At 36.5% G+C, this 18,763-nt stretch overlaps 1 protein-coding gene across 1 annotated transcript in view; it reads right to left on the reverse strand.

Annotated features, from left to right (window-relative positions):
* Window positions 1-14,837, reverse strand: part of LOC136839651 (protein O-mannosyl-transferase Tmtc3-like) — a 421,244-nt gene extending 406,407 nt beyond the window's left edge. The window contains 1 exon segment of the mRNA XM_067105972.1: window positions 14,360-14,837. Within this exon segment, the coding sequence (XP_066962073.1) occupies window positions 14,360-14,465 (106 nt within the window). The 5' untranslated portion in view covers window positions 14,466-14,837.
* Window positions 14,838-18,763: the final 3,926 nt, after the last annotated feature.

The following is an 18,763-nucleotide window of genomic DNA, read 5'->3' on the forward strand; positions in this document are numbered from 1 at the left end:
TGATCGAAATGGTACTTTGACACAGTGTACATGACATCTCCAGCTAATTTTTGGTAATAGAGTGCACCGCCAATTGTTGTTAGTTAGGGCGTTTACTCTTGACTTTTAAAGGCAAAGTCGCACGAGTCAGCAGGACTAATCTACGCAATCGAACGCCCTCCGCTCTCCCACATAAACAGATGAGGAGGCCAGGAAAGTGGGCTGAGGGAGGGATGAGGAGGGGAAGGGAGAGGGAGGGATGAGGATGGGGATAAAGAACGTTCGAATGCATAGTTTGGCGATGCTTGGCAACACCATGTAAGTCAAGAGTAAACGCCTCAACTAAAACCATTTGACAATGCACTGTATTAACAAAAATTAGCGGCAGGTGTCTTCTACACTGTCAGGGTACCATTTCGATCGAATAATTAGTCTGAAAGATACCTGAGAAAAACTATCCCTGAAATAGATAGTATCATAATTACTCTTCCGTTCAAAGATCATGGCAGGTTTCGCACTGGCCTATCAGACACTCTTGGATTTCTTATGAAAATAATTTTCGGTATTGCAACATTCAGCTCGGCAATTCCACCTTTTGAAAAAGCTGTACACAATCAAGAGTTTAACGCAACATGCAACTGGGATCAACCCGAACGGCGGCTTATTGGATATATGCAGTTGAAGGCTTCCGGAGTCTACATAGCCTATACTCTCACATGTCACAACTGGAGAATAACATACCGCATTAAAGTTGACAAGCATTGTGCTATCGTCAATTCCATTACAGAGATCAGAGAGAGAGAGAGAGAGAGAGAGAGAGAGAGAGAGAGAGAGAGAGAGAGAGAGTTGGAGAGAGAGAGAGACAAGATCTTGCAAACGCTGTCGCAACAAGACCTTGCCAATGCTGGCTTTAAAAATGGAAAATGTAAAGTGGATGAAGCCAGATGTACCTACGTATATACAATATACATGACGTAAATAAATGTTTTTCATTGACTTAAGAAAATCTACAGGAGAGCGAAAACATCACTGCACGTTGAAGGCGATGTCAAGTCTAATAATTACACAATGAAACTGGAATGTATGAGATTTATGTAATTTTTCATTACAAAAATCACTAAAAATTTATTTATTTAGCAATTGTGCATTTAGCGTGAAAAAAAATCTCTATGCATCATCGGTGTGACACTTAGTCGATTTATGGGTCGATATTATGCAAGATCTCCGGAATCATAATTTCTGTACTTTTTAATCTCGCCTGTGTATGGCTATTCTCTAACCGTATTTTTTACAAATATACATCGAGACGCTTTATGTTCCGTCATATCCACAACCAGTGAAAAATATTAATCACGCAGGTTCTATTCTCTCTCTCTCTCTCTCTCTCTCTCTCTCTCTCTCTCTCTCTCTCTCTCTCTCTCTCTCTCTCTCTCTTCGATTTCAAAAAACGGAAATGTTTGAAAAATCATACTAATAAATTCAGGGTAGTAAAAATGATAAAATCTAAAAACCGAAAATAACGCTAAAAACTATTAATTGTACAGCTTTTTTATAGCGAGTATGGAGCAGAATAATATAGAAATCTCGAGTATAAATCATTTTACAAAATCTTTTCACTTCTGACACCGTCACATTTCGCAAATGTGCATTTACATTGAAATGCAAGATTTTCAGCAGTAATCGGGACGAAGTGACGCCGAATGACACTAACTTGTAATATTATTCTTCTAATTTTTCGTAATATCTAGTTAAACATTTTCTAATTCTCCCTACTCATGAAACGTCCTGGCAATATTTCCCTTGACAAACCCTTCAATTGACTCAAATTTTGGGGGCCATAATCTGCTATCTTCCTGTTGCAAGTCAATTTTCTTAGAACACTTGAATTGAATCACAAATCAAATGAATGTGCTAGCAACATCTTCAAGTGTAAAAATTGTGCAAAGAAAGGTCATAGTGATACTAAACATAAAACATAGCCTATGATGGCAACAAGTGCATAGTATATAAAGAATAAGCTATGTGTCAAAGGTGAGAAATAATACGGGTCATGGCTTTGACTAATAATATTCTAAGCAATTTAATACAAGAAGAAAGTAAATTTTAAAAAGAACTAAAGACTCTCCTATTCTGCAGGAGCCACGATACTGACGAAAAAACACTGAAAGACAATTATAAAATATGAGAAGCCCTCATTTTGAAAACGTACAAGGGCCCGCCAGACAGGGAATTATCCCTGTGGAGGGCTGTACATAAAACCAAACAAAGTGAACTGAATATAGAATTTAGGCCATGGTCCAGGCACTGGGACCTAAGAGGTCATCCAGCGCTGAAACAGAAACTGACAGGAAAAGGTCTGAAAGGTGTAACAGGAGGAAAACCTCAAAGCTGTTGCACCACGAATCAACTGTCAGGAGGAAATGAGAAAGTGGAGGTAACTGCGAATATATCCACTTAAGGTCAGAAACCTCAGATTTCTTTACTATACTGTGCTAATACGACATCAAATTAGCTGTTGCCGTCACCCCAAGGTCTTACACACCTCAATATTAGGCTAACGACATTATCGATACAAGACAAGTCTCACACATACAAAAGACCCGATAAAATCGGGTCCAACATTAAGTGTGCGAAAATGTTTTCTTATGTCTTGCCGCCTGTGTGCAGAGCCGAAAAGTGTAAGGGACATTTTCCACTGTTCCTTTTAAATTGACGAAACTGAAAAACTAATAATAAATTCCAGCCATTCACGAGTTTAATATATATATATATATATATATATATATATATATATATATATATATATATATATATATATATATATATATATATATATATATATATATATATATATATATATATACAAAGCATTTTTTACAAAGCATTTTAAAGACGGCACGAGTCCAAAATACTATCATACAACAAAAAGCTCCAATTGGCTTTGCGTTAAAAATAAAGGCCTGAAATTTGACGAGTCTGCAAAAGTGCACATAAATCTGAGTCTTGACCAATCTTATAGAGCCTGTATAAAAAATCTCATTCATCTAGAAAAACTCATTAAAAAAAAAAAATGGTAGTCCCGAGGTAAAGAAACTAATTGTCCGGAAAGTGAAACTGCATTCTGGGATACACACAGATCTCCACATTAACAGCATTATGGGTAGATGCATAGTAACATAGGAGTATTATGTGGTTAACCTCCGACTTAGTTTAGTTGAATTGGATATAGAATTTCAGCCAAAGGCCAAGCACTGGGACCTACGAGGTCATTCAGCGCTGAAACGGAAACTGACAGTAAAAGGGTTGAAAGGTGTAACAGGAAGAAAACCTCAAAGCAGTTGCACTATGGTAGCCCTTCGTTGGCTGAGTCGGTTGAGCTTCAGACTGTCACTCGATGGGCCGGAGTTCAATTCCCCCGGCCAGCTGATGAAGAGTTAGAGGAATTTATTTCTGGTGATAAAAATTCATTTCTCGCTATAATGTGGTTCGGATTCCACAATAAGCTGTAGGTCCCGTTGCTAAGTAACCAATTGGTTCTTAGCCACGTAAAATAAGTCTAATCCTTCGGGCCAGCCCTCTTTAGGAGAGCTGTCAATCAGTTCAGTGGTCTGGTAAAACTAAGGTATACTTAGTTGCACTATGAATCTATTGTTAGGAGAGGGTGGAAAGTAAGATGGAAGAAAGGGAATATGAGAGGAGGTACAGTAAAAGAAACGAAAGGGGTTGAAGCTAGGGGCTGCAGGAACGCTGCAAAGAACCTCAAGTATTGCCTGCAGTGCACCGCACGAGGTGCACTGACGGCGCTACCACCTTACGGGATTAGTTTAGTTGAGGGAAGAGGGAGAATGACTTGACAATTATAAATGGGAAATTGTGACTGCCTGTTTTGCTAGGGGACATGATGTTTTGGGGGGAAAATTGCATTGACCCTTTTTTATAGGCTATCCACCTATCGCAAAACCCATCGCTATCGAACAAAAGTCTGACAAATACGAACCACATACTGATTAATTGTATATGGCTATTTACGAAGACACAAAACTAATCGCAACCTTCCATCACTGCATATTAATGATGCTAGGGTAGGCTATTCACTCCTCTTTATCATTAACTAGCCTATATAAGAGTTCTTAAAACTCTGTTATGAGCTGTTGCAATATAGTTCTTAAAACTCTGTTATGAGCTGTTATATATATATATATATATATATATATATATATATATATATATATATATATATATATATATATATATATATATATATATATATAATATATATATATATATATATATATATATATATATATATATATATATATATATATATATATAATATATATATATGGGTTCCATATTTCACTATCCTTACCCCGTAGTAATCCAATAACCACAATTAAAAGATAAAAATTAATATTAATAGAATAAACAAAATGCCAAACCCCACTGCCAAAACCCTCCACACTCCACAAAAAAAACTTTTAAATTTCTCTTTATTTGCATATCTGTCCGTACGTTGAGAGATATGCAAATAAACCATACGTTAATAAGCGCATTAACTCTCCGTCAAGGACTTAAAAAAATTACTAGTAAAAAAATTTCCCGGTAAAAAAAAATTCCCGGTGTAAAAAAAAATTCCCGGTAAAAAAAAATTACCGGTATACATCTTGAAATTTGGGAAGTCGATATAACCAGTTGGTTAACGCTGGAATTTATAAGGGAGAAAAATTTCTTTACAATTCGCCAGACGGTGCAATTCCAACACTTGACTGGCTACAGTAGGCATAGCCTATATGAATGACTGAAAGAGAAGTTCTATTAATTTGAAGTGATACCATATAATTTATATAGGCTTTAGGCATGAACAGCCAGAAAAAACCTAAACCTATAAATACCTTGTCATCTCACCCCCCCCGAGCAAGGTACTGGAAATGTAAAGATTGTGCTAAATGTACTTTCTTGAAAGTGTAGACGTACTTTCCTTGTGTACAGACGCGTTACGCTTGCGAGGTTCGTAGAATTTATTCAATGATTTGTAGAATACTATCTACTGCTCAGAGCAATACCTCGCTTCTACAACTTAAATTACCACAAATACCACGTCATCACATAATTATGAAAAAAGTCTTCTTGTAAATTTGTCTATGCTCGAGTTGCGTTTTTATTTATTTATTTATTTTTTAATTCCTAGAGGTCTATAACCGGTATCACAGATAGACAGAAAATAGGACTTAGGCCAAAAGACCAAAGCCCTGGGACCTATGAGGCCATTCAGCCCTGAAACGGAGATTGGCAGTTAAGAAGGTTTGAAAGGTGTAACAGGTGAGAAAACCTCGCAGTTGCGCGTATGAAACAACTGTTAGGAGAGGGTGGAAAGTCAGATGGAAGAGAGAATATGAACGGAGATACAATAAAAGGAAGGAAAGAGGTTGCAGCTAGGGGTCGAAGGGACGCTGCAAAGACCATTGAAGGAATGCATACAGTACACCACATGAGGTGCACTGACGGCGCTATTCCCCCTACGGAGGACTAACGCTCAAGTACTTAATTCACTGCTTAAGCAAACATCAGCATATTGGACTTTAGGGATGAGCTCTTATTGTCCCCTTTCGTTTATTCGAGAAACGAACAATAGTCATTCAGCTTTGAGCTGGGCGCACTACCACTTACCCAGAGAGAGAGAGAGAGAGAGAGAGAGAGAGAGAGAGAGAGAGAGAGAGAGAGAGAGAGAGCCTACAGTAAATATTATATATCAACAGAAGGCTATATAACAGCAACAAAGCAATCAAGAGTTTAAAAACAAAAGTGTCGAACTTAATTCCAACTAACTTCTTTACCGCTGAGAGAATGTTACTTTTTCAAAAGTTTTAGGCTACTTGAGGATATTTTTCACATGATATTTTTTACATGAGGCTATTTTTTTATATACATCTACCTAATTTCAACAGGTTAATCTGGTTTAACATCTGGTTGAAACCCTAAAAGATTTTTTTTTTTTTTTTATATAGCCTCCAACACGTTAATCTGGTTTATCTGAAACCTAAAGATTTATTTTTTATATATCTACCTAATTCCAACAGCTTAATCTGGTTTAACATCTGGTTGAAACCCTAAAGAGTTATTTTTTAAATATCTACTTAATTCCCACAAGTTAATCTGGTTTAACATCTGGTAGAAACCCTAAAGATTTTTTTTTTAAATATCTACCTAATTCCAACTAGTTAATCTGGTTTAATATCTGGTTGAAACCCTAAAGATTTATTTTTTATATATCTACCTAATTCCAACAGGTAAATCTGGTTTAACATCTGATCGAAACCCTAATAATTTACAATTCCTTACTGAGTTCCGTAAACAATCGGAATAACTCTGAGGTTCTCAAAAGACCTTCCTCAGGAAGCTAAAAGGGTTTCTCCCTCGACCTATGATTTTCAGAATCCTTCAACAAGATGGGTACGGCACCGTTAGCTATCATTATTCACAATGTAGACAGCATTGGCGACTGATTTTATCGAGTCTTCCAAGAATAACGTGAAAACTCTCTCAATTGCTCTAGTTGTTGCAACAGTGTGGATCGACAATTGGTATGAAGTCTCAGAATGTCTCTGAACTGTACTGTACAGGACAACTGAACTTGAGGATCTCATACAGCGCCTTCGGTTGAGTGAGACCAGATACAAACTGTAACTGTATCGGCTTAAATACACAAAAACTGAAAGGTCATAAACATAGCTTAATGAAAAGGAGCAGCAAAGGACAACAAATAGCCTAGCTAAAAGTGTGTATATGAAAAAAAGCCAATATGACGTACCAGATCTAGAGTATTTAATACACCGCAAATATTAAATAAAGGGAAGATGTATAATTGACATCTAACATATCGCTATTTCAAGTACAAAAAAACTAATAATTACAATCAAATATGCTGAAGCCCGAGAATGCCAACCATATATGCGTCATGGTACCAAAAGTTTGAAGCTACTGGCCATGTTTGAAAATTCCGATGTGAGGCAATCAAACTGGCATCTTAGAGAGGACCTTACCAGCCCACACAAAGGAGAAAAACAGCCTGGTCAATCGTCTCGAACAGAACTGCGAGTAAGGTGGTACGCTAAGCAGCTACTCAGTTTTCTGGCTGACGCGCCAAGTGAAATAAATTTTAGGGTGGGAGGTTTGTCAACCCGTTACCCGTCAGAATGTCACTTCCTGCCACGCGCCTAATCTCGCGATCTTCACCAACGGCGCGTTTGCTGCTGGGAGTGGCACCTACAGGCACATATCCCTTCTCCAGTAGCATCATTTTTTTTTTTCAAGTGAAACAACTGCAAAACCACTAACCCACTCTATTTTGATCATCAGCGATTATCAGCATTGTGCAGGCGTAGTGGTACTCATTATTAAATCTTAAATGCGCGCAGACTGACATCAGATCTCAAAGTTCCCTGCAGAAGAATGACAAAAGAATGAATTTAGTTCTAAGTAGGAGAAAGAATATTAAACTATTTAGGATCTCCCACCACATGGCTTCTCCAATATACAATTTTTAAACATCACATCCTCAGTTCCATTTTTTTCATGAGTTAAGATGTGTAAGGTACCTCACAAATTACCAGATTACCAGCAGGCTATATGCTGATAAATGGAATCATATATACATTCACAAACTCACACACACACACACATATATATATATATATATTTACTAAAAGGACCTCATTCAAACTGTATGGTATCTAACGGAGTTTTTTATACTTGATAATGTGGACTGTTTGTCCAAGAAAGCTTGTAACTTTTTATGAATAAAAACTCCGTTAGATACCATCCAGTTTGAATGAGGTCCTTTAGTAATTCTACTAATGCACAGAACAATTGTGTATGTGATAAAGTTAATATATATATATATATATATATATATATATATATATATATATATATACATACATATATATATAGGCTATATAGCCTATATATGTATATACATACCCCACACTAACAAACTCTCATACACACATATTTATGTGTGTGTGTATATATATATATATATATATATATATATATATATATATATATATATATATATATATATATATATATATATATATATATATATATATATATAGAGAGAGAGAGAGAGAGAGAGAGAGAGAGAGAGAGAGAGAGAGAGAGAGAGAGAGAGAGAGCGTCTACTGATCACTTTTTTTTATCAGATACGCAACTGTATTAACTACAATTCCCTCTGAACTTCTCGATTCCTTGACACTGTTTGGATACGCCTGTCACCACAAAGCCTAAAGTCCAAGTGAAAAAATTCTGACGCCCGTGGTAGGATTCGAACCCGCACAAAGGAGGATATAACCTTCGTGGTCAAGTGGCTACCATTAGGTAACCTCATTCCGATATACCGGGCGCGGGTTCGAAACGTGGCAAGGGGGAACAAAATTTCTTCAATTGATTCTCCAGTCGGATCTTAAACTTTATAGTGACAAACGTATCCAAAACTGTGAAGATATTAAGAAATCTTGAAGTTAAGAGGTCACTGTGGCTATAAAATTATATAAAATTATATATATATATATATATATATATATATATATATATGTATATATATATATATATATATATATATATATATATATATATATGTATATATATATATATATATATATATATAGCCTATATAATATCGCAAGCAGCCTACACAGGAAAAAAAAGGCAGAATTTCAGTACCAGGGCTTTCACGTTTATTAATGCATCGTCAGGGCACAAATGACAGTTGGCAAAAACAAGAACCATCCCATGTTTAACTGTCAAAGGGTAGTAAGCGGAGAGAGAATCCGGAACAATCGATTCAAAACTAAAACGACATAACCTACTTAAAAGCTTAGAACCAAAGAAAGAGTAAACATAAAAAAAAAATGAAAAATGTATAAAACTAAATTTCGAACTTATTTCTTGGCTGATATTCACCAACAACTATTTTTTAATCATAAAAGCATCAAGTTTCAACAGTTCAAGGCTCATGCTACAAAAAATACCAATTTTGATTAGATAAAACAAGATTTAATGACATTTCTATTAATTGCGTCGCTGCGCGTCAGATGGTAGAGTGACAACTGTCTCTAATTAGCACAAATAATGCAATCGACAGCTGGCCGTTCTTGCAGAATACCCATTCAGTTCGATTCGCAGCGCTGGTGATTTTTCCACTTTGTCCGTAATATTTCGAATAATAGTTTTTGCAAGGAATTTCATATCTCCAGGCAGAATTTCTTGTTACTAAGCCGTTATTAGGCCTATTAGCCTATTACTATCACTATCAAGAAGATGAGCCCTATTCATATGGAAAAAGCCCACTAAAGGAGCCACTGACTAGAGATTCAAGCTTCCTTAACCTTAAAATTACTGGAATCAACAAGTTTGTTCAAAAGCTTCCAAATCTTAGGGATCAAAAAAAGTACTTTCATCATGCTTTAGACATTGTTGCTAATATATTTGGACTTGCTCTCAGTTATATAAAGCTTGAACACGACTCTCTTCCATACTACTGTACTACAAGTCCTACGGTATATAATTTTCAAGACAATGTCACTATCACGATCATCCATAAACCGCTGACTGCAAATGCGCAAGCTCTAATAAAAAAAAAAAAATACACGGACAAAAATTGAACCCTCCTCTTAAACTGTTTCATTTGTGACTCGACTTTGCGTGAATAATCGTGGAAGAGCTTGGTACTGAATTTCTGCATGTTATTATTCTGCGATATTCGCTTATAATATAATCACGGGCATTTTATGACTTCTTGCGCGCATACATACTGTATATACATAGATATATATACTGTATATATATATACTATATATATATATATACATATATATATATATATATATATATATATATATATATATATATATATATATTATATATAATATTTATATGTAGGCGTACTTACGATTTTTATTGTGGCACACTGGACAATATTCATTTCATATTTACTTTATTGAAAACTTTCTCTTATGATGTATGCAAATGAGCCAAATTCTCGGTTGTGGTGTTTCCTACAAATGACGAATTTCAACTTGATGGCAAGCACTCTCTGCGCTGAGGTCGACAATTATACTACTAAAATTATTATCACTGTCAACACAGCCTATCCCTCCGTTCAATTCTGTTACCTTCAACTCATCGAGCTTCTAGAAGACAATTCAAAACCCGGTGGAGGAATGCAGACATCATAAAAGGCCGAGTGAAAGTGGAAAAAAGTAATGTGATGAGAAAATGACTCAGAAGATCACACAGCCTAGCCTACAGTCCAGTAATCAGGAAGTACATAGCCTATAGTCAACAGTCTAGTAATCAGGAAGACTGCGCACCACAGGTGCACAAGACCATAGCTTACTTTGTGTGTCATGTCACACAGCCTTTCAAGTCAACTTCCATTTAATGTTAGATGTGAATAAAATCTGCTGAGGATGTGGATTCATGTCTGTTAAATTAGAGGATAAGATAAATTCTCGTGCGTATTCAACTTCTGTGCCCAGTACTTTCTGAAAGGAAATACCTTCATTTTTCAATTATGCACTGACAAACAATATTAATAATGTTCGCCTAATGGCATATAAGTTTGTGAATATGTGTATCAGCAATACAGTACTATTCTACACACCACTTTAATATCATGCAATACAGTACAATTAAACAGTATAATGCCATGCAATACAGCGTTATTACACACATCTGGCTTCATGCCGTTCAGGTCCAAACGAAAACAATGAAACTTGGCGCAGGAAGAAGTCTACTTGATCGGCAACATAAAGTATTTAACCAGAATTACAATTTATTAAATGAAATGCGATAAATACTTCTTTTGCAATTTCACATAAATTCGAAGATAAATATATCCGTAGAATAAGACCAACTTCCTACACTTACAGAAGCCTTTTAAGGCCAATATGTAAAAAATCGTCGGCTAAAATCGTGAGACTTTTTCTTTTACCACGATGCGGACGGCCTATGAAGTATTCTGTTGCTCCCACGGCCGGTGGACAATGGCCACTACGGGTAGGGATACGTTTATCAAGTGAGTAATGGAGTGATAGGGATGGCAATCTGTCAACATATATATGTAAACACGCGCTTGTATCTCCTTCTGGATTCACTGAGTTTTAGACATGGCGTTCATGTAAGAGGAATGTTGTATGCAGCTTGCATAATATATACTTCTATTTGCGGAATTGTTTTACTTGTTCATTGCCAAAATAAAAGAGTATTTCGTCTTGTTTACATTTAATAATGAACAACAAAACAATCATTATACCAATGTTAACTTTCAGCGGAGTAATTATTGTCAGGTATCATAATAATTAACCGGCGCGGACTGACCTATACGTCCGCTGGGTTGCTGGGTAGAAAAAGACCTGTTACCTACATAGCCAGCGCTCACATCAGCATGCACATAAGAGCACATACATATTCTTAATTCTATGCAAAGCATCTACACGGTACAAGAAGACGTTTGTCAAGCTGCGAGTCTTGCCTCCTGGCCTTGCTATCTTCGCTTGCAGCAGCCTCTAAAACTGGCCGGGCCCGACTGCTCCGCTTGTGGTATGCTCATGGGCACGAAACGGAAAACCAATGACTAGGCTCTTTTGCCTTCGACATCCACCTTACTAATGATAAGTTCCGTAACCTTAGGATTATATGTTTGCTGAATACCTAACGTCCACCCTTCAGCACCGAGGTACACCTGCTCGGATCACACACTGACCCAAACCATTCTGGGGTCTTATCGGTGAGTGCAAATTTAAATAATTCGACTTCAGCCATCTTTCTTCTCGGTCACTTCAATGACAATGCCTCCTGATCAACTGTGATGCCCCTATCAGTGCAGGAAGGGAAGTGCATTTTGCGATTTCTCAAGGGAGTCATTAATATATTTCATAAAGCCTAAATCAGGTTGTAAGCCCTGAGGCATCCCCCCAAAATTAATCCTACAATGTGACGTTTCTGGGGAGAAGGGCAGCAACATTCCTATATGTTTAAAAAAAGGAGAGTTCCTTGAAGTCCCAAAAGTTTCCAGAGGGTTGGGATAGGAGAGCTATCTGCATTAAAACACAAAATGTAACGACGCATTAGAACGCAAAATGTATGACAGCCTTGAGCATTTAATGAATGCAAATTATCAAGACAAATACCACACATGAATATTTAATGGACTTTCATACTAATACCTCCATATGTGAAATAAACATCTACATGCATTTTCAATTAAATAAAAAAAAAAAATGGGAGACTGTCGGACAACCACCGTTGCTGAGAAAACACAGGTTGACACGTTTTTATTTCCAGTTTGGGCTCCCTAACAATTAATAATTCTTCCTTAAACACGAAATCTAAATAAAAACCACGTGGCAGTCAACATTAGCCAAGATGATCCCTTGCACTAATCCTTCTGCTACCATTACAATCTTCTGTTCACTAGCGCTTAGCACTTGAGTTTTCTGTCTGTCAACCTCAATAAGAACCTCACTGCCTTGAGTCGTGTTTGTAGACAGGTGACAAATATTAATAAAACGATCAGAACTACTACATGGCAATACCAATAAATCATAACGACGACGAATATTACAAAAAAAAAAAAAAAAAAAATTCAGCGTCCAACCATAATAAAAGACGGTGGTGACACGTAAGGAAAAAGCAATGGCGTAATAAAATCAAAGGAGAGAAAAAGATATTCCCTCGACTACCAGCGGTTATTTTGGAGGCTTTCCTATCGGCCCTCGCTTGGTCCATTAAGCGAGCCCATTTTCACGTGTATTGATGACGAACTACGGACTGAACGAAAACCTTGTGAAATGTGACATAAATTCATAAGGGCAATCATAAAAATGAGAAATCGATGTTGCCGACAGGCACTTCAGAAATTTATGTAAACAAAAAAGAAAAACAACTCAGTTACTTGCCAAATCATGTAATGCTCCTGATGAGTTCTGCTATAAACCGTACACTGCCATGAATGATCTAAGTAGCCTCAACTGTTTAAGAGTTAACTGATGCACGCAGCATGCACGCACACAACACATAATATATGTATATATATATACATATATATATATATATATATGTATATATATATATATATATATATATATATATATATATATATATATATACACACAAATGTATGAACATAACTCTTAAACCTAGTGCCAACAACACCTACGCTCAAATTTCGATGATGACAAAGTCCTACGTATACGTAATGTTTTATATATTTTTATATATATATATATATATATATATATATATATATATATATATATATAACTACTAAACATCAGGGCCAAAAAAAACAGCCTAAATGAACAGGCCTATAAATCCAAGAGCAAGGCCGCATAACTGTTAAAATTTCCACTGCTTTTCAAACACTAAATAAAAAAATATATTACCATCTGAACATTTGGAGGCATGAATATATGGCTATTAAAGTCAGAAAAATTATATTAATTCATTTCCGCTTACAGGCCTATGTCCCTTCACTTCTGAAAATGCCACATTAGGCTACATATGGCATGCAAATATGGTATGCAAATTGTATAAAATCTTCAAAACCACCAAACTCTCTTTCTGGCAAGAATTATTAAATATTTTACAGGAGAAAAATTGGTAAAATGTCTACGTCCTGGCTAACATATCTTTCGTTTTAACCTTGGGCTCAGGAACACATGGACGTCACCTGACAGTTTATTAAAAATAATTCGGCATAATGCTCCAGCAGAGCCTGGCACTACGCGAATTAACTAAAGCATTACAAAATGAACTGGCAAAGGCCAAGTAAAACCTACAGCAAGTAAGTGTATCAGTGCTTCGGCCACGAGAACGTCTTGCCAACTGGGGTAGTACGATGATCGTTCTCAAAATTCGCAGCAGCGAGAGATCGTGCGGAGGCGCCGGGACGCAAATGCGTGCGATCTGAAGAGTCAATATCGAGTGGGCTGGTGCATTCTTTCAGTGACACCTAGAGGACCTTTTGCGCTAAAAGCTATAGGGTCACCCGAACTTGAAAGAGGTCACCTGTTGAATGAGGGATCACAGCAAGGGGGGTGGGAGGGAGGAGGGGTTGGGTTCGATCCACCTTGATGCGACAGAGATATTGAATTAGCCTCTCCTCCTCCCTCCAAGCTATCATCGAGGCCCTTCTGTCAAGCGTTGTCGTCAAGTTACGGCGGCATGCCAAGGTAAAATACACATAGGGTAGGCGGTGGGTCAAAGAGAGAGAGAGAGAGAGAGAGAGAGAGAGAGAGAGAGAGAGAGAGAGAGAGAGAAGGAGAGAGAGGAGAGTGAGTGCGAGCGACTGCCGTTGCTGTTGCCTCTTCCTTACCTTGTAGGTCCGGTTTAGTGTTGGCGTTGAGGTGGTGCTGCTGCTGCGGTCTACTACTGGTCGAATGGTTGTGATGATGGTGGTGGTGGTGGTGATGATGTTGCATCTTGCTCCTGTTGCCCTGACACACAACAACTTTTCCGGTGAACTATATCCCAGTTACGAGAACGTGGTCTCACGAAACCTCGGCAGACATCGCATGCTGCTGGAAAGTGTTCGTCGAGAACAGTTGAGAAAAAGCTCGACTTATAAACCTTCGTTCACACTAATCGACACTCATCTTTGATAGACTTCAACACTAATTTCATCTTTAGGCCGGGGAACGCACAGTTTATCGAAAAGAGAATAATAACAAACACACCACTGACTTTATATCAACCACTGATAACGGTGACAGCAACCATCTCACATGCTTCCATATCGCATCACACAAAAGAAATAACCAACTTCTTACTTTCACACTGCATCAACAAACACTGAACTCTGTCTCGCCTCCGTCAATGCTGCTGCCGCTCTTCTCGTATGTGTTCCAACTTATCGTACACTGCAGCTCCTCTCTCCAACCCATTATCGACCCTGAGCAGTACAAGCGGAATTCACTGCCAGAAAACTGTTTAATATCTTTTGATGCATTATAAGCAGTACAACTAATCATTTTTTATCCCTTTATATCGGGGAAAAAAAAGAGCTACCTTCAATTTCTTCTTGCGTCTGGCCGAACGTCAAGGTCCCGCCTCCATTGCGCATGCTCCGCCTCAATGTGATGTTGTGGAGTGATGTTCCTTTAGACTTCATGATTTGACATATCACCTAATAATATATGCATAAATTATCATTAATCTGTAACAGTCACAATCATGAGATAATGAAATCGGCGTTGCGTTGCTTGAAAAAATGGTGTCTGTTTGGCCTCTCATACGTACTGCCGTGTTCCAAATACTGACAATTTCGAACTTAGGCAGCAAGACAGTAGTAGGCGTATGAGACAATTTTATAAAGATAAGTCTGCGTTGCCAGTTAGCTTTAGAGAAATATGAGGGAGTTTGCAGTTGGAAAGCAGATGCGTTCGAATCCGCTCGGTGACCCGGTAAGACCGAGGATGAGTGCTCAAGACAGAACTGTTTTAGAAAAAACTGTTGGCTGACACGAGGTTAAATTGGATTACGCATATAATGAATATCATTATTATTTTTATATGAGTATATTTTATTAATAAAAAAAAATCCAGTCACGAATAGTGGGAGGTGTGAGAATTTGAAGTTCTTTTGTCCCTTTCAATCGTGATTGCCATCACGCGGCTGAAGGTATATTTTGCTTTTAAACTTGGAAATGTGTCGCTCATTTTAATTGGCCTTCTGAAAAAAAAAAAAATACTTAACACCAAGTTTATTGGTACATTACAAAATAAAGCCAACAAAATGGCTTTGCATGTTAGACCACTGGCAAACAAAAACGTCTCTTTCGGGCAAAATCTCAAAATTCATGAAGCTTGCTGTTAAAAATTTTGATTCCATGACTATCGATTTCCAGGAATGAAGAGGCGTGGTGAAGATCCAATGCTGATGCGAATTAAGTTTTATACATGTAATGTAGACACACCTTTAATGATATAAATAGTCCAATATTTTAAGTAGGAAAGGATGTACGTGCCTAGTTAGTTCCATGTGGACTGTGAACTCTGTTTCAGAGCACTTATTGTTATTAAGAAACTCTCTGACCATCTTACGTGGGGCTTTTTTAACATCTGATGTTTGACGCGAGTTTAGCTTGCATATGAAACAGTTCGTTTCCACTTGGCGTAAGAGCCTTTAGTCATTCAGTGTAATGGTTCGATTCATGTCACTTACTAACTTAAGGATAACCGAGTATGAGGAAAAAAAAAAAAGCCATTTGGAACCAGCATGGTTTCTAATCTGGCAACCCAGTGTAAAAATAAATAAATAAACACAACATTGCCAGAATCTATGCCCCAGAAAGGCGAGAAGTCTCGTATCTGCACTAAGTCTTAGCCTCACTCTAGACTAGAGAGTGACAGGGGACAACCCAGTGTAACTTGATGGTTAATACCATCATGGCAGTCACCCCTGACGCCATGAGAACCAAAGTGCCTCTATGACTAAAAATCCTCAATTAAATGAGTATGAAGAGAGGCTCTCCAATTCGTTGTTTCACATTCTACCAATCAGAACAGTTGGCGGTCAATAGCTTTAGTTAAATATCAAGACCATCAGCCAAGGGGTCGACCTTTTATGACATTTCAGCAAATCTGACATTATAATTTTCTTGTGAGGATCAACGTACAAAACGTAATACTGAGCATTCCTTAAGTACTTTTAGTAAGAGTTCCGAGTTCGTGTATAATGTGCTTTGTGTTTCATCTATGAATTATTTCATACACTCATTCACATATATACACATATATATTGAGTGAGAAATGCATAACCACACACACACAAACATATATATCTGTATATGTACAGCATATATATAAATATATATATATAAATATATGTATATATATATATATATATATATATATATATATATATATATATAAATATATGTATGTATATATATATATATATATATATATATATATATATATATATATATATATATATATATATATATATATATGTGTGTGTTTATGATTTGTTCTTATGTTATCCTAGTAGAAAATTATATTAGTTTTATTAAAAACCATATAATTTTAAAATGCGTTCGTCGACTTTGGAGATTACGTGAATAAGCCTTTTACGGCGAACAGGAATAAAGGCTAATTTCCCAGTTTCATTTTTTGGGAAACTAAGTAATTAAAATATTTTGACCTAGGAGCCAATAAAATTTTAAATAGTATGTTCAGGTGAACTAACGACACCATTCAGATATTCACCGACAGAGCCTAAAGGCTTTTGTCATTCAGAATTTCACCATCAGATATAGAGACAGTACTTCTATAGTTCTATTATAACTGGGTAAAGAAAGAACTTGTTATAGATATTCCTGGTAGTTCTTATCTTTTGTACTTAAAATCTCAATCGCTTGTAACTTTTATTTATCTTAAAGCATCTCTACAGATGTGATGTTTATCTTCTAATAGCATGGAAAATTCAATTTAGATTAATACCGAATATTTAAATTGATTGTAAATAGATACAGAAATAGATATTGAAATTAATATCATGTACTCTTTTCGGCTTCGCAAGGCGAGATGTGTCATTTCTCATCGACTGCGTCTTCTGAGAAAAAAGCAATAAGAAGAAAAACAGAAATGGACCTGTTTGACCGCTCAGAGATACTCATGCGCTCTCTCCGCCAGCGTATAGACAGGGCGCATGCGCTCTCTCCGCCAGCATTTTCAGAGGGCGCCGCTGCAGCGATTCGAACCCCGCTACACGTTTTACCACTTGCCCTTATTTTAAATTTCCTCCTTCACGTCACGGGCGAAGCTTACGGGATGGGTAAAACACGCTTCTGTATAGTGAAATAAATACGAAAACTGCAACTGGTTGTTTCTCTCCTAGATAAGCATTTTTTATTGTACTCAGTTCCAGTACAAAATATACTTATTTATAGGTATTATTTTTTCTCTCTCTCTCTCTCTCTCTCTCTCTCTCTCTCTCTCTCTCTCTCTCTGTATATACATACATACACACACACTCACATATATACATATATATATATATATATATATATTTATATATATAATACATTATATATATATATATATATATATATATATATTTATATATATATGTATATATACGTTAAATAGAATAATATATATATATATATATATATATATATATATATATATATATATATATATATATATATATATATATATATATATATATATATATATATATACAGTATATGTATGTGAATGCATCTGTACATGCACCGGGTCATTTTTAATACTTATAAATATTAACCAGAAATTTCGTTCAATATCCAGATCACATACCTTGGAGATAATTAAACTCAAGGGGAATTATACGCTTGCGTGTATGTGTGTGTGTGTGTGTGTGTGTGTGTGTGTGTGTGTAATCAATGGGATGCTTTCCTTAATGATGGGAAATTATGAAAACAATTCAGCACCACGAAATCAGCTGCTTCATATTCCTGCATGATATTTCATCAACTATGCTCTACTGTCCCCCATTCTCCCCTTGTGGCCAAACCACCGCAAAACACTCTGATCCAGCCATTTGCTAATATAAACCTTTCGAACACATCTTTGGCATATCTCTATATTTCTTACCCTTTCAACTCTTGTTACGCCACATTCATATATCTCATTCATACTCAACATTCACACTCGATTTCCATAAAGGAGAATCGACTCAACAACACTCCTATGATATTTTTGCTTTCATAGACTATTTTCTCTCCAAAACCTTT

The sequence above is a fragment of the Macrobrachium rosenbergii genome, chromosome 6, assembly GCF_040412425.1.
Source record: "Macrobrachium rosenbergii isolate ZJJX-2024 chromosome 6, ASM4041242v1, whole genome shotgun sequence".
Classification (NCBI taxonomy): Eukaryota; Metazoa; Arthropoda; class Malacostraca; order Decapoda; family Palaemonidae; genus Macrobrachium; species Macrobrachium rosenbergii.